The following is a 23,845-nucleotide window of genomic DNA, read 5'->3' as shown; positions in this document are numbered from 1 at the left end:
TTCTGTGGAGCCATATCTTACCTAAAAATCCCTTTAATATCGGTTGTGAAATGCATGTGACATGTATCATGTTTTGTAGATAAAATGAGGATGGAACTTCTCTTTTGTGCACAAGGTACAACAGTGGAAAGTAGTTACTGGAAGATGCATCGTATCAGTGAGCAATCGACACCACTCTATGCAGGGTAGTTGGCCTCCAAAGCTAGTCACCACCTGGGAATTTTCTACATGGCAAGTCCATCCTTTGGCATCCTCAGCTTAACAGTGTACGAGACATTCACAAATGTCAGGAATTATTTATCCAAGGAAATGGTGTGGTTAAATCTGTTGCTACCAACAGCTTACCATCTTGAGGCAATGGGGGTCTAAGGCGTTCCCTACGATTGGCCTCTCACAATAGGTCGATTTGTGGCCTTGTAGTCTTTTACCAGCTATATTAGCAACAGGATGGCACAGAAGGAATACACTCCCTGTTAAGCAGCTCAGTTTATGTTCAATTCTCGACCCGACTGGAAACTGCTAAACGGGTGCTTCGCAGGTTCGGCCTTGCAGCAATGAGTACACTGTCTCTCAGATGGACATTTAGCAGAGCATCTGTCCACTGAGATGACCTAGTGGGCTTTAAAGGCACCAAATGCAAACCCCACGCTGAAGTGCAGGGGTGCAGAATAAGGAGCGCAATCACAACTCAGCAATGAAGCAAATAGCAGGCCAAATTTAGAATTCGATCCTAATAAAATATGAATTCACAAACCACCGGCTCTATTCTGATCGTACTTGTCATGCACTCACCTCTTTTCCCAACCGCTGCCTTTTCAAGGCTGCAAATCTTTCAAGGCTTATCTTTCTCCTCCACGCCACCAGGTGCAAAGTTGATGCACACCAAAATGTATTCATCCCCCTTTCTCTCACCGTGGAGCTGTTTACCCGATGCCAAGTCTGATGTTGCAAACTGTTCCCATCAGGACTTTAAAGTCTGTTGTCTAACCTCTTTCCTATTTCTACCTGAGTTTTACTACACCCATTGCGACCCTATCCTCATCTTGCCTGATACATTTTGCTCCAATCTTTGTGCTACATTGCATCTGTGTGTTGTTATCCTCCTATCGGCACATGGTGCACTGGTTCACGCTGTGCCTCCACAAGTCTTGATGGAGATATTTCATTTAAAAAATGAAAAACTCAATTTTTATTTATTTATTTATTGTTGCATCATTGCAAGTCAATTCCATGAGCTACACAAAAGGTAAACAAACCATTATGCATTCATTCAATCCCAACCTTTCCATAGTAAACAAGTTTAAATTCAATGCATCAGGCACACCCAAACGAGACGCTAAAGGTAAATGGCCACACGATTTGTGGCACCTCCTGGGTGAGTAGTAGGCCAATAAATAAAGTGCTGTCACATTAACTGTCCATAAACGTGAAAAACAAAATGCAGAAATAAACATCAATTGTTCTTAGAGATCACACTCGCATACTGGGTGCACATGCAAAACCGCTGGAAAAGTACTTGGTGCCAAAGTCTCGAACGCCAAAGAACACCTGGTTGCACAAAGACGAATGCTTCGGAATATTTGATGGATCTCGATCTTTAAACATCACAACTCAGATCGTTCGAGACAATCTCCCTCCCCTCCCCCCCCCCCCTTCCTTATTAAAAGACCCCGCCTTGCAACAAATTCCTGGTGCAGTGAATGCTCGTTTACATAGTCCTCGACACAAGCCAGTTTGAACTTTTATGAAATGCCGGAAGTGCATTCAAAGGAGGCACTCGCAACGAGGTGATGCGTACAGCAAACGATGACCCAGGGTTCGAGGGTTGGCTTGCACGATGGTCATTTGCCTATCCGCTGAACAACCCAGTCCTGCTGGCAGAGTGGGCAGCGGTTGTTCTGCTTCACCCAAAGGGACATGCAGCAGTTGTGGAAGGAATGGTTGCATTCTCCCCAGACCACTGCAAGGCATAGCCGCGTAACAGCTGAACACACTTTGCTCGTCTATCGCAGAGAAGAAAACATCCAACAGGAGCAACAACTTCAAAACCCCCAAAGCCAATTTAGCGTAAATTATTTATTACAAGGAAAGGTGGATGGACGTTTAACTGGGCGTCCCATCTGCTGGAATTAGTTGATCTGCGTTATAAATCCTCAGTGTCCTTTGAGAAGAGTCGGCGAGCTATCGCTGGATCCCTGACAAAATTCCAAACCCTATTCACCAAGGCCTTCCAAAATCGCCAAATTACTGATCAAAGTCACAAAGAGTTTGCTGGAGATTTCATTCATATTGGCGGGAGGAATTATTATTTTGATCCGGTGATCATTCGAGTGAAGTTCTTTAGTCCATATACAGTGCATTCAGAAAGTATTCAGACGCCTTCACTTTTTTCACATTTTGTTATGTTGCAGACATGCTGAAATCGTTTAAATTCATTTTTTCCCCCATCTATCTACACTCAATACCCCATAATGACAGAGAAAACAGGATTTTAGAAAGTTTTGCAAATTTATTAAAAAGAAAAAACTGAAATATCACATTGACATAAGTATTCAGACCCTTTGCTATGATACTTGAAATTTAGCTCAGGTGCCTCCCATTTCTCTTGATCATCTTTGAGATGTTTCTCCACCTTGATTGGAGTCCACCTGTGGTAAATTCAATTGATTGGACATGATTTGGAAAGGCACACACCTGTCTATATAAGGTCTCACAGATGACAATGCATATCAGAGCACAAACCAAGCCATGAGGTCGAAGGAACTGCCTGCAGAGCTCAGAGACAGGATTGTGTCGAAGCACAGATCTGGGGAAGCCTACAAAAAAATATCTGCTGCATTGAAGGTTCCCAAGAGCACAGTGGCCTCCATAATTCTTAAATGGAATAAGTTTGGAACAACCAGGACTCTTCCTCGAGCTGGCCGCTCCGCCAAACTGAGCAATCGGGGGAGAAGGGCCTTGGTAAGAGAGGTGACCAAGAACCCGATGGTCACTCTGGCCGAGCTCCAGAGATCCTATGTGGAGATGGGAGAAATTTCAAGAAGGACAACCATCACTGCAACACCCCACCGATCTGGGCTTTATGGCAGAGTGGCCAGACGGAAGCCTCTCCTCAGTGAAAGACACATGAAAGCCCACAGAATCTTGTTTCTCACAGTCTGAGAGTCCTTTAGGTGCTTTTTTGCAAACTCCAAGCGGGCTTTCATGTGTATTTCACTGAGGAGAGGCTTCCGTCTGGCCACTCTGCCATAAAGCCCAGATCGGTGGGGTGTTGCAGTGATGGTTGTCCTTCTGGAAATTTCTCCCATCTCCACATAGGATCTCTGGAGCTCGGCCAGAGTGACCATCGGGTTCTTGGTCACCTCTCTTACCAAGGCCCTTCTCCCCCGATTGCTCAGTTTGGCGGAGCGGCCAGCTCTAGGAAGAGTCCTGGTTGTTCCAAACTTCTTCCATTTAAGAGTTATGGAGGCCACTGTGCTCTTGGGAACCTTCAATGCAGCAGATATTTTTTTGTAGGCTTCCCCAGATCTGTGCCTCGACACAATCCTGTCTCTGAGCTCTGCAGGCAGTTATTTCGACCTCGTGGCTTGGTTTTTGCTCTGATAGGCATTGTCAGCTGTGAGACCTTATATAGACAGGTGTGTGCCTTTCCAAATCATGTCCAATCAATTGAATTTACCACAGCTGGAATCCAACCAAGGTGTAGAAACATCTCAAAGATAATCAAGAGAAATGGGAGGCAACTGAGCTAAATTTCAAGTGTCATAGCAAAGGGTCTGAATACTTATGTCAATGTGATATTTCAGTTTTTTCTTTTTAATAAATTTGCAAAACTTTCTAAAATCCTGTTTTCTCTTTGTCATTATGGGGTATTGAGTGTATATTGATGAGGGAAAAAATGAATTTAAACGATTTCAGCATAAGTCTGCAACATAACAAAATGTGAAAAAAGTGAAGGGGTCTGAATACTTTCTGAATGCACTGTATAAAAGGAGCCGTGCATGCGAGTTCCACCCATTGTTTGGACAGTTCACCTAACACCACCCACAATGTCTATATTACGGCCACCAATTTGGGAACTCTTTCTGTCGAGCAGCGCTTTTACTGCGGAGATTACACAGGTTTTTGCTATTATTTCTGACTATTTGCTCTTAAAATTGTGAGTTAAACAATTGAACAAGCGATTGACGTGTTTCTGTGAAGTCGGTAGGATAACATGATAGGGGAGCAAAAAGTGTTAAATATTCCACTGTAGCGACGTGGGAATGCCGTTTGCTTTTATGAGAGGGAGGAGGGTTAGGAACGGGGGTAAAGATAGGACAGCTTTGGAAGGGGGAGATTGAGGCTTTGGAGAAAGGGGAGATTGAGGCTTTGGAGGGAAGGGGGTTGAGGACTTTTAGTGGTGGAAAGGGGTGGTGGTTTAAGGCTTGTGTGTTGGGAGGGGATTGATGCCGCAAGTCTGGGAGGGGAAGAGTGAGACTTCGGGTTTGGAGGGGGTGAGAGGAGCGAAGAGGGGACAGAGTTGGGAGGGGGAGGCTAGGTTTTTTTTGGAATAGTGCGGCCGCGAGGAGATCAAGACTTGCTATTCGTTGCCATTTTAACACGTGCTCATAAAGCAAGACTAAACTCACCGACACAGTCCTCCTGCTTGTTCTCTGCTTGGCATCGAAGGCACGCATCTGCAAAAGAAGTGTTTTTAATGAGAATGTGAAAAAGTGAAATTGCCACATCTAAGGTTAACATTCAGTGGGATTAGTAAAAGTTTATAAATGCAAAAGCTGGACTTGCAAGTCGGTAGAGCCGACGTTTTGGCGAGAATCCACTCGCCTTGTTCACGGCAGATGTTGTAGTGAAGAAGAAGCTTGCAAATCGTCACGCGACATCAACCGTTGGTAAGATGAAATGGTCTGTAATTGGTCTGTGTATGGTGTGTAACAATGGCAAAGTTGGAGAAGGATCTTCTCACTTTCTCAGACGGCCCTGCCACATACAGAATGGTCACTCGTGCCATGTTTTCTTGATTCGTGTCCTGTTGTTGATCAACAGGACACGTGATGTTGTTCTTACCACTTCCCACTTTCAAGTTGCTTCCCGCGACTTGATGTATGGCCTCAGATGCGGAGACCCATCATGCACTGAAACCTACATAGGAGAAACTCGACAAACTCTTAACGCTGGTATGTGGTATGATCCAACATCGTCGTCCAGCTCATGAAGAGGCTTTGAACTCTGCTATATATACGCACTTGAACCTGCATAGTCACATCTTTGATAACAGTAACTTGGTCATCTTAGACAGAGAAAAAATTGGTTTGCTCGAGGAGTAAAGGAAACCATTTGGGAAAGAGTTGAATCAGCATCTCTCAACAAAAGGGGCGGTTTACGATTTAATCTGTCACGGACGTGGGACAGAGCTATAACATTTCTCCCACGCTGTCTGCAATCATCACAGGATGCCAGGATTGGTGCACAGACCAATTCATCTTACTAACGGTTGATGTCACGTGACGATTTCCAAGCTTCTTCTTCACTACAACATCTGCCGTGAACAAGGCGAGTGGATTCTCGCCAAAATGTCAGCTCTACCGACTAGCAAGTCCAGCTTTTTCATTTATAAACCTTTCCTGATTTAATTCGACTGGACGAATCATAACAACCTGCATCGATTTAATCAATGTGATTAGTTTGACATTGAAGTGCGGTGCTACGTGCACAACTTGTTTGCCAGAAAAGGTAAGCAACAACGCGTAGGATCCAAAGAGTCTTCATTACAAAGCTCAAACTGTAGCACTGACTTGCTCGGGGCTGCGAGCCCCGTGTATATCCCGAGGCCACGCCTACCCCTCGGGCGTGGCCGACACCCTCTTGGTGCGAGGAATGATGTCACCGCGCCAGCGAGCCATCGTGTCCGCCACACGCGCCCCCCCAGAATTCCCGCGCACCTGAAGGGTCAGTTTGCGGGGCAAACGGATGACCCGGCCGAAGCGCCCTCTGGCGGCAGGCGGCATCTGGGATGCCGGGATGCCATCTGGGATGCCGCTGGCGGCATCTGGGATGGGTCCAGGACAGGGTGGTGGCGTGCCGGCGGGGCTGGGCGGTGCCGGGGGTCCGCCCGCCGGGGGGCGGCCCCGACGCGGGGGCCGAGCCACTGGCGGGGGGTGGTCCACGTCGAGGTGGGCCGGCTTGAGGCGGTCCACGGAAACGCGGTCAGGAGTACCGCCGATGTCCGGGGTGAAGTGTTTCGCCCCGGTCTCCAGCACGCGGAAGGGCCCGTCGTACGGGGGCCGCAGCGGTGTCTGGTGGGCGTCGTGGCGGACGAACACGTACTCCGCCGTGCGAAGCTCCGGGGCGACGTGCGTTGGCGGGCACCCGTGGTGCGCTGTCGGCACCGGGGCGAACCTCTGGGCGGTCTCCTGCAGTGCGGAGCGCTGCTGCGTCGCGGACCATGGTGCCGTGGAGTCGGGGAGGAACTCGCCCGGCACCCGCAGCGGTTGTCCGAAGACCAACTCCACCGCAGATGCGCGCAGGCCGTCCTTGGGCGCCGTCCTGAGGCCCAGCAGGACCCAGGGGAGCCTGTCGACCCAGCCGCCGTCGCGGAGGGTGGCCCGGAGCGCGGCCTTTAAGGAGCGATGGAAGCGCTCGCACAGGCCGTTGGCCTGGAGGTGGTAGGCCGTGGTGCGGTGCAACTGGACGCCGAGCCCCCGCGTGACCGCCCCCCAGAGCTCTGAGGTGAACTGGGGGCCGCGGTCGGACGAGATGTCCGAGGGGGCGCCAAACCGGGCAACCCAGGTGGCAATGAACGCCTGCGCGACGTCCGCCGTCGTCGTCGCCGCCAAAGGCACGGCCTTGTCGGCAACCAGCCTCTGGGAGGCCTTCGTGCCCAGGTGGGACAGGCCGTGGATGGCGTCAAAAACCCGGCGCTGCCAGCCCGCGGGCACGATGGGGCGAGGCCGGCCGAGGGAGACGTCGCACAAGAGGGCCGTGCCCGCGCCGTCGAACGGCACCTCGGTGACGCGGAGGCCCGTGACGGCGGTCCGCAAGGCCTGGACGTTGGGGTCGGCGGTCTGGTCCGCCGCCATCCGGGCATAGTCGATCCGAAGGTGGACCGCGTGGGCGACGGACCGGGAAAGGCAATCCGCCACCGGGTTGTCCTTCCCCGTGACGTGCCGGATGTCCGTCGTGTACTCGGACACGGCCGAGAGGTGACGCTGCTGCCGGGCCGACCACGGCTCGGCGACCTTGGCCATCGCGAAGACCAGGGGCTTGTGGTCGACGAAGGCCGTGAACGAACGGCCCTCGAGCAGATGGCGGAAATGCCGGACCGCCAGGTGAAGCCCGAGGAGCTCGCGGTCGAAGGAATTTGTTCATGGTGCTAGCAATAGCTCACCTCCTCCTCACGAAGGACACCGTGGGATATTGGACTTCCACCAACCAATGCCAGCAGATGAGACGCCCAGTTTAACATCCATCTGAGGGACAGCACATATTGATGAATCCCTGCCTGTGAAACACCGGGATGACAGTTTATAACTGGGTCGGGATTCGAACCCAGGCTGGACAGCTTAGAGGAGAGTGTGCATACATCTGGGCCATCCTGCCAGCCCAGAAGAAAATAGTGGAATGATTGAATGAATGAATGATCGTTTTTAAGGCAATTTTCCACGCTAGAGCGGGGGTTAGTCTTGCGGGCCCCATGACAATCATGGTTCCCTGTTTGAGGCAATGTTTTTATGGCCGGATGCCCTTCCTGACGCCAACCCTTGGTCGCCTCTTACGATGCGCAGGGATACAGTGTACCTATTCTAAACCGGGGTACACACCGGGATCATTCATCCCAGCAAGCTGGTACTCAATTTGCCGACCTGGGAAGGATGACAGGCTGAGTCAACCCCCCTGGTGTTAATTTAGCAATCGACCGGGATTCGAACCCAGGAACCCAGGATCCCAAGCCGGCACCCTAACCTCTAAGCCAACAACAGGCTCCAGAAGAAAATAGTGGCATGGAAGGAATCTCTACAAGGAGTTTTGCATGGACCCTCATGGCCACTCAAGTCACAAACAGCTTTTGTGTGTTTTCTCTTTCTCTCTGACACTTCCTCCTCACTCTGCTCAAATCAGCCGCAGACTGACACTTCTTCCACCCACGGGCCTTGCACCACTCACTACAGCATGTCCATGCGCCATTCAAAACAATCCCGAGTAATTCCACACCGGTCAAACCAGGTTCAATCGGCTTAGAGTGGAAGGAAAGCAGAGTCTTGATTTGGAGGTGGGTTATCACCATAAAAGGAGGTAGGAGGGGGACAGGCTTGCAGAACAGTTGGAGACCTAAATGATTGACAGAAGGCCTCACATGCGTTGAATCCAAAGACATGACCCACCAAGAGGAAGCAAAGAGCACAAAAACGAAGACAATTTTTCTACATTTGTACACTTCTGGGGGAGGGAGGAGGATCATCTGTGCCGAAGTCCAAAATGCCATCCTAGACGATTTCACCCTATTGTAATGTAGGGTGATGACAAGTAGAGGGCATTTATACAGTTAGTGGCAAATCACAATGAAGACTGTATTTCATTTTGGTCAAGGGATGAATAAATACCCCTGTATTTTCTAGACATTCTCCCTCGTTCCTCCTCTCATCATCATACCTTTCTTCTTCCTTCCCCTCCACCCATCATTACACCATTTCCTCATTATACTTTCTGCTTCCTCCTCCCACCATCATTACAACCTTTCCTCACACTTTCTTCTTCTTCCTCCTACCCCAATCATTACACCCTTTCCTCATTATACTTTCTTCTTCTTCCTCCTCTCCCATCATTACACCCTTTCATCATTATCCTCCCCCATCACATCGTTCCTCCTGCTCCCCTCGCCCCCAATCACACCCTTTCTTCGTCCTGCTCTTCTTCCTCCCTGTAGCGGTTACCGCTGGGTGTACACAATTGCCTTGCACCTGCCAGGACGCGGCCAGGGCGCAATCGCCATGCCGGGCTCGTCCGGACGGGCCCAGACGCGCCTCTCCCGGGCATGCCCGAACTCGCTGTTCCCGGGCTCGCCCGAACCTCCCGGGCACGCCCGCTCTCGCCTTTCCAGGGCTCGCCCAGAACGCCTGGGCATGCCCGCTCTCGCCTTTCCAGGGCTCGCCCAGAGCGTCCGGGCATGCCCGCTCTCGCCTTTCCAGGGCTCGCCCAGAACGCCCGGGCATGCCCGCTCTCGCCTTTCCAGGGCTCGTCCAGGACGCCCGGGCATGCCCGCTCTCGACTTGCCAGGCCTCGTCCAGCATGCCCGGGCAGGTCCAGACTCGCCTTTCCAGGACTCGCCCTTGACACCCAGGCATGGCCGGTCTCGCTTTTCCCGGGCAAACGCTCCGGCATAAATGTGTATATATATTGCTGCCCGATAAACGGGCTTTTGAGAGTACCCGAGTTTGATACGTGCAATAAAGCAACTCGGACGAATTTCCGTCTTTGGTCGCGTCAATTCTTTCGACTCGCGTTGGAGCACAGCTCCTTCATTGGTGACCCCGAACATGGACACGGCAGTGGCTCTTAAACTGCCTACCTTCTGGGAGGCTCACGCGGCTGTTTGGTTCGCCCAGGCGGACTCCCAGTTTGCCCTGCGAGGCATCACCGCCGACGACACCCGCTTCCACCATGTCGTGGCAGCGCTCGGCTCCGCCACCGCGGCCCGCGCCCTGAGCCTCCTCGAGCGCCCGCCAGCTGCTGACAAGTATGACGCGATTACGACGCTCCTCCTCGACGCTTTCGCCCTCTCACCGGCAGCACGCGCACGGCGCCTGCTCGACCTGCCCGAGCTCGGCGACACGCGCCCGTCCGAGCGCATGGACTACATGCTCTCGTTGCTCGGTGAGCACTCTCCGGATTTTCTGTTCCGCGAGCTGTTCCTTCGCCAGCTGCCTCACCCGGTACACCTCGCCCTGGCTGGCACGTCGATCACAGATCCCCGCGCCCTCGTCAGGGAAGCCGACAAGATCTCCTCGGCGGGCCAGCACATCGGAACGGCTACCTGGAGCCCGCCGCCGTCCAAGGCGACGCCCACGATGCCCGAGCGCCCTGCGCGGTTGGAGGCCGAACTGCCGGTGCAACTGGCGGCCGCCACGCCACGCCGACCGCTTCCAACACGACGGCCGGGGCCTCCACCTGACCAGGCGTGGTGTTATTACCACGCCAGCTTCGGACACAAGGCTCGGACATGCCGACCCCCGTGCACTTTCGGCAAGTCGGGAAACGGCCGGGCCGGCGTTCATTACCAGCCATGAGCGCCGGCCACTCGGGCAACTTACTTTTTATTAAGGACAAAGCGTCCGGGCAGTGTTTCCTTTGTGACACCGGCGCCCAACTGAGCGTCATACCCGCCTCCGAGCAGGACAGGTGGAACGCCGTTTGCGGCCCCTCTTTGGTCGCTGCTAATGGATCGGCCATACGCACTTTCGGCCCGCGCGACGTAACCCTCTGCTTCGGCAGCCAGCGCTTTCATTGGACCTTTGTGACCGCCAGCGTCCCCATGGCTTTGCTGGGCGCCGACTTCCTCTGCGCGCACGGGCTGCTGGTCGACGTCAAACGACGTCGCCTTGTCAACGCCGAGACCTTCAGCTCCCTGGCTGTACGATGAGCAGCTCCGCGCCGACCGAACTGGCATGCGCCCCCCCCCCCCCCCCCCCGACGGCGAACGAGTTCGCTCGCCTGCTCGCGGAATTCCCGACCCTCACGCGGCCGACGTTTTCGGCCGTTGCAATGCGACATGGGATCGAGCACCACATACCCACTACGGGCCCGCCGGTCTACGCCAGGGCCCGCCGCCTCGACCCGGCCAGGCTCGCCGTGGCAAAGGCCGAGTTCGACACGTTGGAGCGCCTCGGCATCGTGCGGCGCTCCGATAGCACGTGGACCTCACCACTGCATATCGTGCCAAAGCCGGGGGGCGGATGGCGCCCGTGTGGCGACTCCCGCCGCCTCAGCGATGCTACCACCCCGACAGATACCCGATCCCGCATATCCAGGACTTTTCCGCCCGTTTGGCGGGACGGGTCATATTTTCCAAAATTGACCTGATACGGGGATACCACCAGGTACCTGTCCGGCCGGCCGACGTCCCGAAGACGGCCGTCATCACGCCGTTCGGCCTGTTCGAATTTTTGAGGATGCCGTTTGGCCTCAAGAACGCGACCCAGGCGTTCCAACGCTTGATGGACGGCGTGCTGCGCAACCTGCCATTTCTTTTCGTCTATCTGGACGACATCCTCGTCGCCAGCACGTCCCGCGCCAAGCACCTCCTCCACCTCCGAACACTGTTCGGTCGCCTCAGCGAGCACGGCTTAATTGTCAACCCGGCCAAATGCCACTTCGGCACGACGACCGTTGACCTTTTGGGCCACCGCATCACCAAGACCGGGGCCGTGCCGCTGCCGACCAAGGTCGAGGCCATCACCACGTTCCCGCGTCCCCGCTCCATCAAGGCCCTACAAGAGTTCCTCGGCATGGTGAATTTTTATCAACGATTCGTGCCCTGCGCTGCTCAGCTCATGCGGCCCCTTTACGAGGCCCTCCGGGGCAAGCCGGCCAAGCATGACATCGTCTGGTCCGCGGCATTCGCGAGCGCAAAGCGGGCCCTCGCCGACGCAACGCTGCTGGCCCACCCGGTGCTCGACGCGCCCATCGCCCTCACTACGGACGCCTCCGACTACGCGGTGGGCGCCGTCCATGAACAATGGGTGGACGGGGTTTGGCAGCCACTCGCTTTTTGCAGCCGGCAACTCCGGCCGAACGAGTTAAAATACAGCACGTTCGACCGTGAGCTCCTCGGTCTCTTCCTGGCCGTTCGCCATTTCCGCCACCTCCTGGAGGGCCGCCCGTTCACGGCTTTCGTCGACCACAAGCCATTGGTTTACGCAATGGCCAAAGTCACGGAGCCGTAGTCGGCCCGCCAGCAGCACCACCTCTCCGCCGTGTCGGAATTTAACACGGACATCCGGCACGTCGCCGGCAAAGACAACGCCGTGGCCGACTGTTTCTCGGGCCAGCGCGAACGCGGTCCACCTCGGCGTGGACTTCGCGCTCATGGCGGCCGACCAGACCACCGACACCTCGGGTGTACACAATCGCCTTGCACCTGCCAGGACGCGGCCAGGGCGCAATCGCCATGCCGGGCTCGTCCGGACGGGCCCGGACGCGCCTCTCCCGGGCGTGCCCGCTCTCGCCTTTCCAGGGCTCGCCCAGAACGCCCGGGCATGCCCGCTCTCGCCTTTCCAGGGCTCGCCCAGAGCGTCTGGGAATGCCCGCTCTCGCCTTTCCAGGGCTCGCCCAGAACGCCCGGGCATGCCCGCTCTCGCCTTTCCAGGGCTCGTCCAGGACGCCCGGGCATGCCCGCTCTCGACTTGCCAGGCCTCGTCCAGCACGCCCGGGCAGGTCCAGACTCGCCTTTCCAGGACTCGCCCTTGACACCCGGGCATGCCCAGTCTCGCTTTTCCCGGGCAAACGCTCCGGCATAAATGTGTATATATTGTTGCGAATATGGAATTTGGCCTCCATATCCGCTTGTAAATATTCCCCTATTTTCTCCGATACTCCCCAACTCTCCCTTACCCCATTCCCTAGTCCCATTGTCTGTAAACAACACCCATTAGAGCCGATCTTCCCCTTCATCCCCCCATTAAATGTCGTGCCCAGGTCCCCCGCACCACACGTAGACAATTATAGGACATCTTGCTAGTTATTCTTAATCTATGTCAGTTAAGGACTTGTTTCCATTAATTATGACTCTTCGTTGCACCAGAATGTGATGATATGGCACCAGTAGGAGTTTAGGACCTTCCCATACCTCCCCGCATCTCTTCCCATCATCTCAAGCTCCAACAACAACCACAACAACAGCGGCTTTGCGTCCTCACTCCGGCTCGGTTGGCCGCCATTGAACATGTGCTCGACGGGGTTACCCAGAAGGGGGCTCCCTGTCGGCCCCTCGTCAAGGGCGGAGCCGGTAACCCCCGCACCCAATGAGAAGCCATGGGCCGATGCCATATGGGGCGGAGCTAACGAGCGAGGGCGTGTCACTCCCCGCCGGATATACGCGGCCCCGCGCCGGACGTGACGTCAGATGCGCCCCGAGCTTGGAAGGACAAGACGCCACCCTCCCGAGCGCTGAGCGACCTCCCCGGCCTCTCCACCAAAGTCGCGACCCACGAGCGCTGAGCGACCTCCCCGCATCTGCTGGACACCACCGTACGTGATTCTGTCCCTGAGCCAGGTGCACCTGAGCCATCGACTGCCGCTTTCCTTGCCATCAAATCCCGTGTGAGTCAGCGTTGTCCCGTTTATCTGTGGTCTGTCTAGGGTTAATATAAGAGTGTGTCTAAGTGCCTGTCTTCCTATGATGTCCCTCTCGTCCCTGTAATCTAACCTTTTTCCGTACGAATATACTTGAAAATCGAAACCCTGGTGTCGTATTGTGTCATTATAGCCCAGCCGGGTGTCTTCTCTTTCCTATTGAGCCAGCGTAGCGCGATTAGTTAACATTCGGGCACAATCGGGTAACTTGTACGGATACGGCGGCCATCCCGCTCGGCCCACCATACCATCAAAGTCGTATCTGTAACAATTGGTGTCGAGGAGTGGAATTCGAACCCGGGACTAAATTTATTAGGCCCAAATTTGTAACAGTTAGAATCGATTTGGAGCGCGTTTCCCGCGCGAAATTATAACGGCCGAAATTTGAATTTGTTTTACGAAAATAAAAATAAAAAAAAACCGAATTTTGAAAGTCGCGCTATGGCGGATCAAGACAGCTGGGGTCCGGTAGAGGAGAGAGAGGTAGGGTCGATCCAGGACCAAAATGAGGGACAGGAGGAGAGCGAAGCAGTGAGGGCGGCAGGTTCGCAAAATAGCGCCGTCACGCACGAAGAAGCGGGCGCGCAAAATGGCGCCTCGCTGATCACCGCGCCAGCGACCGTGGCAGCGCCCCTGGTGGATTCGAACCTTTTCCTCCTGCAAATGGGGGCCCTTATGGAGAGGCTAGAAGCAAAAATGGGGGTAATGGGAAACGAAATGGGGGTAATGAGGGACGAAGCGAGGGGTACCAGTGAGGGGTTAGACAATAATTTTAAGGGATTAGACAAGAAATTTGGGAAGTTAGACAATAATTTTGAGGGGTTAGACAACGGGATAAAAGAGGTGAGAAATGGGTTAATAGGGTTAGAAAACAGTATGGAAGGCAAATTGAGGGACATGAGGGACCAAGCGGAAAGGGAAGTTAAACAAATGGAGCAGCAGATAGAGGGGGTCAGAATGGGGGTAGAAACCAAACTGGATGCTCACAGGGAGGAAATGGAGCAGATGAGGGTGGCATCTGGGCAGGAGATGCAAGTGATGGGAGAGGAGATTAGAAGAGGTGTGAGTGAGGAGGTCGGAGGAGTGCGCGAGGAGGTGAGGCACTGTAAGGAGCACATGGAGAAGGAGGTGAGAAAGGGGACAGTAAAATTGCAAGGGGGCATAGAGGACCTGACGCAAGAGGTGGAGCAGCTGACGGTGGGACAGACGGAGTTAGTGGAGCAGGTTCAAAGGAACACTGCGGTATTAGGAGGTTTAAAGGCGACACAGAAAGAACTAAAAGATGACTTGGTAGCGACAAAGAGGGAATGTCAGATGGTACGTGAGGGACTGACAACAAGGCTGGACGAGGTGATAGAGGTAATGGAGACGAAGGACCGACAGGTAAGGACGCACATGGAAACGGTCAAGGTAGCCTTGGAGGACGAGCTTGAGGAGACATACCAGGGAATAAAAGAAGTGAAGCACAAATTAGAAGAAGTGGAAGAAGGGATGAGCGAAATTAAGAAGCGACGGAGAGGGGATAAGAAAGAGATAAAAGAGGAGATAAAAGAATTGGTCCAAAGTCTGTGTTTGGATCGTGATGATGTGCTCATTAACCGGATGAGGGATTCGCAGGTGATGGAGGAGAAGCGAAGAGGAAGAGGACCCGGTGTAAGTGGTGACCAATATGGTCGTGCGTATGATGCGCCAGGGGATTTAAGGAGCTTGGGGGTCGAGATGGACCCGGGTGTTCGTGAGAGGCCGTTGGTGAAGTGTGCGACAGGTCTGGTGTGCGAAAAAGGAGGTGTGCGAGAAAATCCGACTCTGGGGTGTGTGAGGAAAAAGTGCGTGCCAAGGAGTGAGTGTGCTGGCGAGAGTGAGTCGGTCGTAGCGCGTGTGCGAGGGAGCACGTGGAAGCGCGGTGTGGTGAGTGTTACAGAGGGTGTAACGGGAGAGTGTGCGCGAGAAAGGTGTGTGACGGACAGGTGCATGAGGAAAGAGTGCGCTGTCAGAAGTAAGGAGGAGTGTCCACCTGTGGTGAGTGTTACAGAGGGTGTAACGGGAGAGTGTGCGCGAGAAAGGTGTGTGACGGACAGGTGCATGGGGAAAGAGTGTGCTGTCAAGAGTAAGGGTGAGTGCGTTGTCACGAGTGGAGGTGAGAGTAGTGAGAGTGACAAGGAGAGTGAGCTGGTTGTGACAGGTGAGCGAGGATGTACACCTGGGATGGAAGGATGTACACCTGGAATGGTAGAGCGTGAGTGGGAATGCACGCTGGAGTTGGTGGTGAGGCACGTGGTTGGGTGTGCGAATGAGGGCACACCTGTGATTGTCACAGAGGAGGTGACAGAGGAGGGGGCGCGAAGAGGTGTGTTGGTGTGGTGTGCTACCAACGGATGTGTGCCAAAGTGTTCGGTGGTCAGGTGTGTGACCAAGGCTGTGAGTGGAATGGGTGTGCCTGGGTGTGTAAGGAACGGTACAAGGAGCATGGAAACGGCTGGAGGTGTGAGCAAGGAACGGGCTGCGGGGTGTAAGCAAGCAGGTGAAGCATCGACGGTGACCGGGTTAAAGGTTAGGTCGACTTTTAGCCGAAGCGGGCCCTCGGTGCGTGCCGGGCCTCGCTTTGAACGGCCGCGTCCAGGCTCCACTAGGTGGAGCGGGCAGCTGGATAGGAAGGGTCGTCATGGCGACCACTTTTTGGTGAGACGTGCCGGCAGGTCTAGATCGGGGCATTGGATGGCTCCACGCCGAGGTGGTGTGTGGGATCTCGGCACGGGTAAGCCCCCGTCCCTGCACCGAGTGCCGGACGCATCCAGCCGCAGGCACAAAACAACCAGCATCCATTGTTTGGCTTTACGAAGCCGGGCTTTGGACAGGAATTGGCGCACCGAGAGGTATTAGTGAGTCGACTGGGTGATGAGGTTAGTGTTTTGGACCCAAAATTAGAGAAAAACAAAATTTGGTGATTGGCAAAGGATTGGCAGTAGTGATTGGCAGATGATGAGTAGGATTGGCAAATTTTTGATTTGTTGAAATTTGACGTGCAAAATTGATAGTGAGAGACCCCCGATGTGGTGGGATGGCAAATCCACCATCCTTCCCATATGTGGGGCAAATGCGCTATAGCTTATGGGGGTGTATGGCAGTGAAAACTAGCCCGGGTGGGTTAGGATATGGTGTGTAGGGATCTAGAAGATGACATTAGGTGACGTTAAGATTAGTTAGTGACTGATACCTGTAGTGGGGACGCAGGTAGATTAGTATGGATGATAATGACGAGGGAGCGCAATAGTTAAAGGGACGACTGGGAAGCGCAAGTTTCAGAAGGGAGTAGTTAGCTGAGATGATGCCGTGTTTGTGAGAATTGAACAGGTGTGATTGCACAGGTGTGCAACTGGACAGGTGTGTGGAGCAGTGTATGAGTAGTGAGTGTGTGGATCAGCGCGAATGCGCTTGGGGAGAGAAGGGTGCAGGTGGCACCAGGTGTGAGAGCACAGGTGTGCAGGTACAGGTGTGTGGAGAGAGTTGGAGTGAGTGGTACGGAGTGGTGTGCATGGTGCGAAGGTGTGGATGGGGGAAGAGTGGACCCCCTTTCACGAGTACCCGGGGCGGGTAGTGTAAGTGTTAGGTAGAGGGAGCAGGTAAATTATGGTTGGATATTGGCATTTGTGGTGCGGTTGCAGAATGGTGTTGTGAATGGGTGCATTAGTGTTGTGGAAATGGCTGGGCGTGTAGCCTGTTAGTGTGTGTAGTTGGTTGGGCACTCCACCACTGTGAGGATGTCGGCCAGGTGAGGCCGCAGGTGGGCTCTGGGAGCCGGTAGTTGTGAGTGGGTGCCTGAGGATCCCGGGTGTGGATCGGGCAGCCCAGTGCCAGAGAGGGCACGGAGTGGGGAGAGAGCCAGAGGGCCTTCCCCAGGTAGTTAGGTTAGGGTAAGGAGCAGGTAAGCTCGGAGGCAACTGCAGTGGTGGAGGGGTGCAGGTGGGTAGACCCACTGGGAGAGGTACACGCCACAGCCCAGAAATTGTACGAGGGCACCGGGAGATGAGTCGGGGGAGTGAGACCCCAAATTGAAGAGCACCACAGTTTGGCCAATGGGAATTGGTTTTTAGAACCCATAGTGTAAGAGGGCCAATGGGTTGGCCGGAGAAAGACCCCGGGTAGTGTAAAGTTGTTAAAGTCATTTAGGAAATAGTTAGGATTGATGAACCTGTCGCACCATACGCAGCCACTTACCTGTGGTGATGATGATGACTCCACACCTGTGTTTTCTTTGTTTGTGTTGCAGAAATGAGAATTGCTGTTGGATTCGTGAGACGCATCACGACGTGGATGAGACATTGGGGTGATTCCATCTCTCCCTCCCTAGGAGGGACTGATGATGAATTGAAAATGGCAAATTTTGATGAGAGTTGAAAATGGCAAATTTGATTGGTTAGGAGGGAGAGAAGACGAATTTGGTATATGGGAGGAACGGGGAAGACAGTAGGGATGTTTGTGGATTTGTAAAGTAGATGTTTATGGGTAGTGTTGTGTTTTGTTGATACAGTAAGGGGTAAGGGAGGGGCCATGTAGGTTACCTGGTGGGGGGGGCGTACGGTAGGAACGTACCTGTCTCACCTGGTTCCCATGTGCCCCCAGTGTGCATCACCTTGCATTGCGTGCACTTTTGCGCCCTTACCACCTTGCTCACTTGTCTTGTTTTTGTCTCCCACCTCCGAGGATCTGGCTTTGGGGTAGAGAGAGAGGAGAGAGAGGTGCTGGCGACGCAGTTGTGGGCCTGCACTTTCGCTGCTTGCTGCCGGGATCGATACACCATATGGACCGCAATGTTTGTGGCCACCCACGATGGACCGCAGTTCGTTTGCGGCCAAGCACCACCCGGGGATGGACCTATGGGTCAACGTGGCACCTATGCCATACAGGTGAACCACTTTTAGTTAAACACCAAGTGCACCACAAGAAGAGCAAGAGACACCTGCAGGGTTAGGGGTTGTCGAATTTATTTTTATTCCAATGAACAATGGTGACTGCACCGATTGGTGGTGGGGTGGTGCTTTTGATGCTCGGGAAGGGTGCTCTGCACGTTATTAAAGGCCGTCGGCCACAGAGCACTCGTGGGTTGGTGTATCGATGTTGGCAAGCGCGCTCTCTCTATGCATAACATCTGCATGTGTTCCTCCAAAGACAGGTCCTGGATCGTAGTGTAAATATCAGCGTAATCTTGTAAATAATGCTCCCTACCGGCTGTATGTGTAGTTTGCGAATTCTTTCCGGATTCGGTTATCCTGTGGGTGTGTTTCTGTGAGGAGAAGGGTGCAACGTCGCAGGGGGACATATTTACTCATTTGTGAATATCAGTAAAACTGTCGCACTCAGGGTAGAGTTAATAGTAGAGGGAACTACATTGCGTGCCACACTAAAGTAGGTAAAAATTTATCGGGTCGGGACGCCCCGAGGGTAGAGAAGGGTGCAATGTTGCGAATATGGAATTTGGCCTCCATATCCGCTTGTAAATATTCCCCTATTTTCTCCGATACTCCCCAACTCTCCCTTACCCCATTCCCTAGTCCCATTGTCTGTAAACAACACCCATTAGAGCCGATCTTCCCCTTCATCCCCCCATTAAATGTCGTGCCCAGGTCCCCCGCACCACACGTAGACAATTATAGGACATCTTGCTAGTTATTCTTAATCTATGTCAGTTAAGGACTTGTTTCCATTAATTATGACTCTTCGTTGCACCAGAATGTGATGATATGGCACCAGTAGGAGTTTAGGACCTTCCCATACCTCCCCGCATCTCTTCCCATCATCTCAAGCTCCAACAACAACCACAACAACAGCGGCTTTGCGTCCTCACTCCGGCTCGGTTGGCCGCCATTGAACATGTGCTCGACGGGGTTACCCAGAAGGGGGCTCCCTGTCGGCCCCTCGTCAAGGGCGGAGCCGGTAACCCCCGCACCCAATGAGAAGCCATGGGCCGATGCCATATGGGGCGGAGCTAACGAGCGAGGGCGTGTCACTCCCCGCCGGATATACGCGGCCCCGCGCCGGACGTGACGTCAGATGCGCCCCGAGCTTGGAAGGACAAGACGCCACCCTCCCGAGCGCTGAGCGACCTCCCCGGCCTCTCCACCAAAGTCGCGACCCACGAGCGCTGAGCGACCTCCCCGCATCTGCTGGACACCACCGTACGTGATTCTGTCCCTGAGCCAGGTGCACCTGAGCCATCGACTGCCGCTTTCCTTGCCATCAAATCCCGTGTGAGTCAGCGTTGTCCCGTTTATCTGTGGTCTGTCTAGGGTTAATATAAGAGTGTGTCTAAGTGCCTGTCTTCCTATGATGTCCCTCTCGTCCCTGTAATCTAACCTTTTTCCGTACGAATATACTTGAAAATCGAAACCCTGGTGTCGTATTGTGTCATTATAGCCCAGCCGGGTGTCTTCTCTTTCCTATTGAGCCAGCGTAGCGCGATTAGTTAACATTCGGGCACAATCGGGTAACTTGTACGGATACGGCGGCCATCCCGCTCGGCCCACCATACCATCAAAGTCGTATCTGTAACAATATATTGCTGCCCGATAAACGGGCTTTTGAGAGTACCCGAGTTTGATACGTGCAATAAAGCAACTCGGACGAATTTCCGTCTTTGGTCGCGTCAATTCTTTCGACTCGCGTTGGAGCACAGCTCCTTCATCCCCATCATTACACCTTTTCTTTATCCTCCTCATCAGCAACCCCTATTTTTCCAGCACTACCTTACCTATCATCACACCCCACACACGTGTTTACTATTCTATTGGTATTACGTAATGACCAAGACCCACTGAACTATAACACTACGTGGAACGGACGGTGCCCGTGATCCGCTGAAGCCACCGACATGTATGGCGCCCCCTATCGTATGCACCCAGAAAAATGAATGCCCCCATAGCCTTTGTGGGTAGGTGTACGTTTTCCAAGATAAATTTTGCCATTATTTTCATCGCAAGAACGTACTAAAAATATTGAATCCATGATTATCAATGTTACACACATGACTAAAGATAGAACAAATTTGGTTTTATTTTGGCCTGCACATCTGGAGAAAAAAAACAACCATTTTCATGACAGTCCGTGTCCATTACCAGCTTGTCTCGAGCGTTCATTCTTGTGTAGTACATGTTCAGTGCTATTGGGCATTCAACAGATGTAATAGTGTTCAGTATTTTAATTCTTTGACAGATGTTTCTATTTTATTAGATGGAATTTGATACCTTATTGTTTTATCTTTTATTATTTAACATTTATGCCTTGGACTATTTGGGCATGTACGGTTGTGACAATGTCTATTTCAAAATTTGTCATCTTAGGGATAACCGTTTTGTACGTTTTGGGGAGCTGATAAATTATCTATCTATTGCTTATATTTTGCAGGTTTTATTGAATTTGAATCAATATATTTTTAATGTTTTTTTTAATGATTTTATGTTAGCACATATTACTTGACATGTTACTATTACAATTTCCATTTGTAATATACTTCCCACTATACTACCAAGGCAGATAAATACACATGACAACAAACATTCATTTACACAAGACACAATCAAATCATACCCACAAGACAATGTGCATGCATGTCATACCAAACATTTTACAGAAAACACATATCAAATCTGCATCAGACACATGTACATCAATACAAGTAGGGATGTAATTTTTGCTTGACTTGTCTTTGTCTTTGTATGAATTTCATGGTAAACTTTATTGAAATTCAGCAATAAGAAACATGACTTCATTTATTAAATATACACTATGCACTTATATCAATCATTTGAAATGCATGTTGCTGTATGACAATTCTTATATATTGATATTACTGGTACATTATAAAAAAGTGTGACCATTGTAACCTTGCCTTTGTTGTGTGCTGTTCATTTGTATCATCTTCTCACATGAATTTAAACTTTGATTATGACAAATGTACTACTAAGCTGTTAATACAAACATTCTGATATTAATATTTCAGTGAAATTACATCATGAAACGTAAATACATCGGTTTTGAAGTATTCTCATTTTCCGAGTATGGTTAATGATGCAACCCTCATCCCTGCTGGTCTTGGTATCCTGACATATACCCTAACTTAAGCGTTTTGTTGTCATTGTTTTTTTTTTTAATACTGTAATGTACACTGTACTTGCACAAAATACAAGGCAAAACATGGCTATCAAGGTCGAGTTTAGGTAATTTTGTGGCATACTGTCCATAATTCACACACAAAGCAAATTACAATAAACATGTCAAAAAAAATTAAAGGAAGTGTAGCACAACAAAGCGCTTAAATTGCATCATATACTTCATACATGTACACATACATAGATATAATAGTGAGTAAACATGCATAAATGTCCATGATAGGTACATGAACATTTTCTGTACAGTGTATACAGTAACAAATATGTTGCATTTCAGAAATGAGCTGATGAGAGTGAGGCAAGAACTTTCAACTGTAGTTATACAAATAACAAGGCAAATTACTGTACACAGTCAAGTGTCAAAGCTTCATACTATTAAAAAAATTACCAGTGACAATAATTTTCACTATCATTAAGATCATACATGTCTTTGAAATATCTGGATGTTGTATGCTAATAAAAAAAAAACAAACACCAAAATATATGGTTGGGACTACACTGCCTGTAAATTGGCGTTTCCTTACCTGTGAAATGTCAACCCTTTCTCGCGATTTTCACGAACATCTCGATTCGTGCAGTTGATTGCAGAACAGGATGGCATTCTGTTTTACTCTAGTATCATGTCACCGAAGTGAAACAACTAAGAACAAATGTGCAATTATGAAAGAAATCTCTATATAAATCTTGCAAGATGTGTACGTCGTTCAATCACAGCGATACAAAAGCAATACGCTTTTTGCGTGACTAAATCCCATAATGCATTGCGATCCCGTGGCTTCATGTAAAACTCACTGCCTATGGGCCTTTTGTGTGTGTGTTCGCAGACTGTCCGTTCCACGTAGTGTTATAGTTCAGTGCCAAGACCCCTAAAACAATTCATTCAATTCAATATAACCATTCATTCCTTCATTCATTCATTCACCCCTATAACAAGGCTGTTACATCCTCTCCCAAAATAAGAACAGATTATATATACAGTATACATTTTTTTTTTTTCAGTTACACTTATTTATTATGACCAGTTTACCATGAAGACCGTTTACAAGCTCCCAGTACAATAAACTACATTTAAAAGGGTGAAAGCACTGAATTTCGTCTCCAAGCACTTCGCAACGATCAGCTTGTAGAGCGCTCGCCAAGCGGCTTAAGCACTCAAGCAAGCACTCCAATTAAACGGCTGATAAGGAACGGTTGGCTTGGCGAGCGACAGCAAGCGGATCGGTAATGGAAGACACCTCAGGCCGAGAGATCGATTCGACCTGTTCGGCTGTTCAAACGATCCGTGTATGGACCTGGAACGAGACTCACCCATGACTTGCACTCTGCAAATGGCGCACGTATCGCACTCCACGTCCCAACTCCACATGGCCACGGCATTCCATCTCTTCAGAGAAAACATTTCGTCTTCAGACCGAACGCCTAATCTTTCCTTTTTCTTTGGTGCGAACAGCAGTTTCAGGTTCTCTCATTGGCTAATACGAATCACGTGTCACTGGATGTACGTCACGGCAACAACGTGCAAAAAAAAGACAACGGTATTTATAAACCCAACTTTCAAAAGTCACATGATTTCTACGAGCCAATAACAAAGCCCGGCTGCATTCGTCCACAGGAAAGGTAACCTGAGAACGCCAGCCGGGAGACACCTCTAAAAGTTATCTCTGGAAACACTCAAGTCCTTCCTTTTCTCTCATCTGTTTCGCTCACCGTAGGAATCAGAAAATACTTTGTGAGAAATTCGCGTGTCTGACAAACCGAGCCGGTCTTTTGGCGTTTGAAACGTTTCCGGATCCCAAAATCACCCGAGTCAGCAAAACGTAATATAAATCCATGCAATATGTCTTTTATATGGAAACAAGAGGAATAGCACCTCAAGGAAGAGAAGAACAATCGTTGTTAAAAAAAAACGAATAGAACTGCTAACTGCAACTCCACCAACTATTCCGCTGTGGTCACTACATGCCATACATTTAAAATACCACAACGATCAGTCGTGGTTGGTCGTGGTGGGCTAGAATTTTAGTGGTAGTTGGTGGTAGGTGGGCTGGAATGTCAGTGGTAGTTGGTGGAGGGTGGGCTAGAATGTCAGTGGTGGTTGGTGGGGTGGGATGGAATGTCAGTGGTGGTTGGTGGAGGGTGGGCTAGAATGTCAGTGGTGGTTGGTGGGGTGGGATGGAATGTCAGTGGTAGTTGGTGGAGGGTGGGCTAGAATGTCAGTGGTGGTTGGTGGGGTGGGATGGAATGTCAGTGGTGGTTGGTGGGGTGGGCCGGAATGTCAGTGGTAGTTGGTGGAGGGTGGGCTAGAATGTCAGTGGTGGTTGGTGGGGTGGGATGGA

At 51.4% G+C, this 23,845-nt stretch overlaps 1 protein-coding gene across 1 annotated transcript; it reads right to left on the bottom strand.

Moving 5' to 3' along the window:
- Positions 1–1,182: 1,182 nt before the first annotated feature.
- LOC137432454 (uncharacterized) lies at positions 1,183–23,000 on the bottom strand. The gene is made up of 3 exons (XM_068124403.2): positions 22,818–23,000; positions 4,632–4,679; positions 1,183–1,960 (listed from the first exon to the last, which is right to left on the bottom strand). Exons 1-3 carry the CDS (start codon positions 22,889–22,891, stop codon positions 1,765–1,767), a joined length of 318 nt encoding a protein of 105 aa, XP_067980504.2. The 5' UTR covers positions 22,892–23,000; the 3' UTR covers positions 1,183–1,764.
- Positions 23,001–23,845: the final 845 nt, after the last annotated feature.

The sequence above is a fragment of the Myxine glutinosa genome, chromosome 8 (genome assembly GCF_964187855.1).
Source record: "Myxine glutinosa chromosome 8, kmMyxGlut1.1, whole genome shotgun sequence".
NCBI classification, from domain to species: domain Eukaryota; kingdom Metazoa; phylum Chordata; class Myxini; order Myxiniformes; family Myxinidae; genus Myxine; species Myxine glutinosa.
This window is presented reverse-complemented; position numbering and strand designations above follow the sequence as displayed.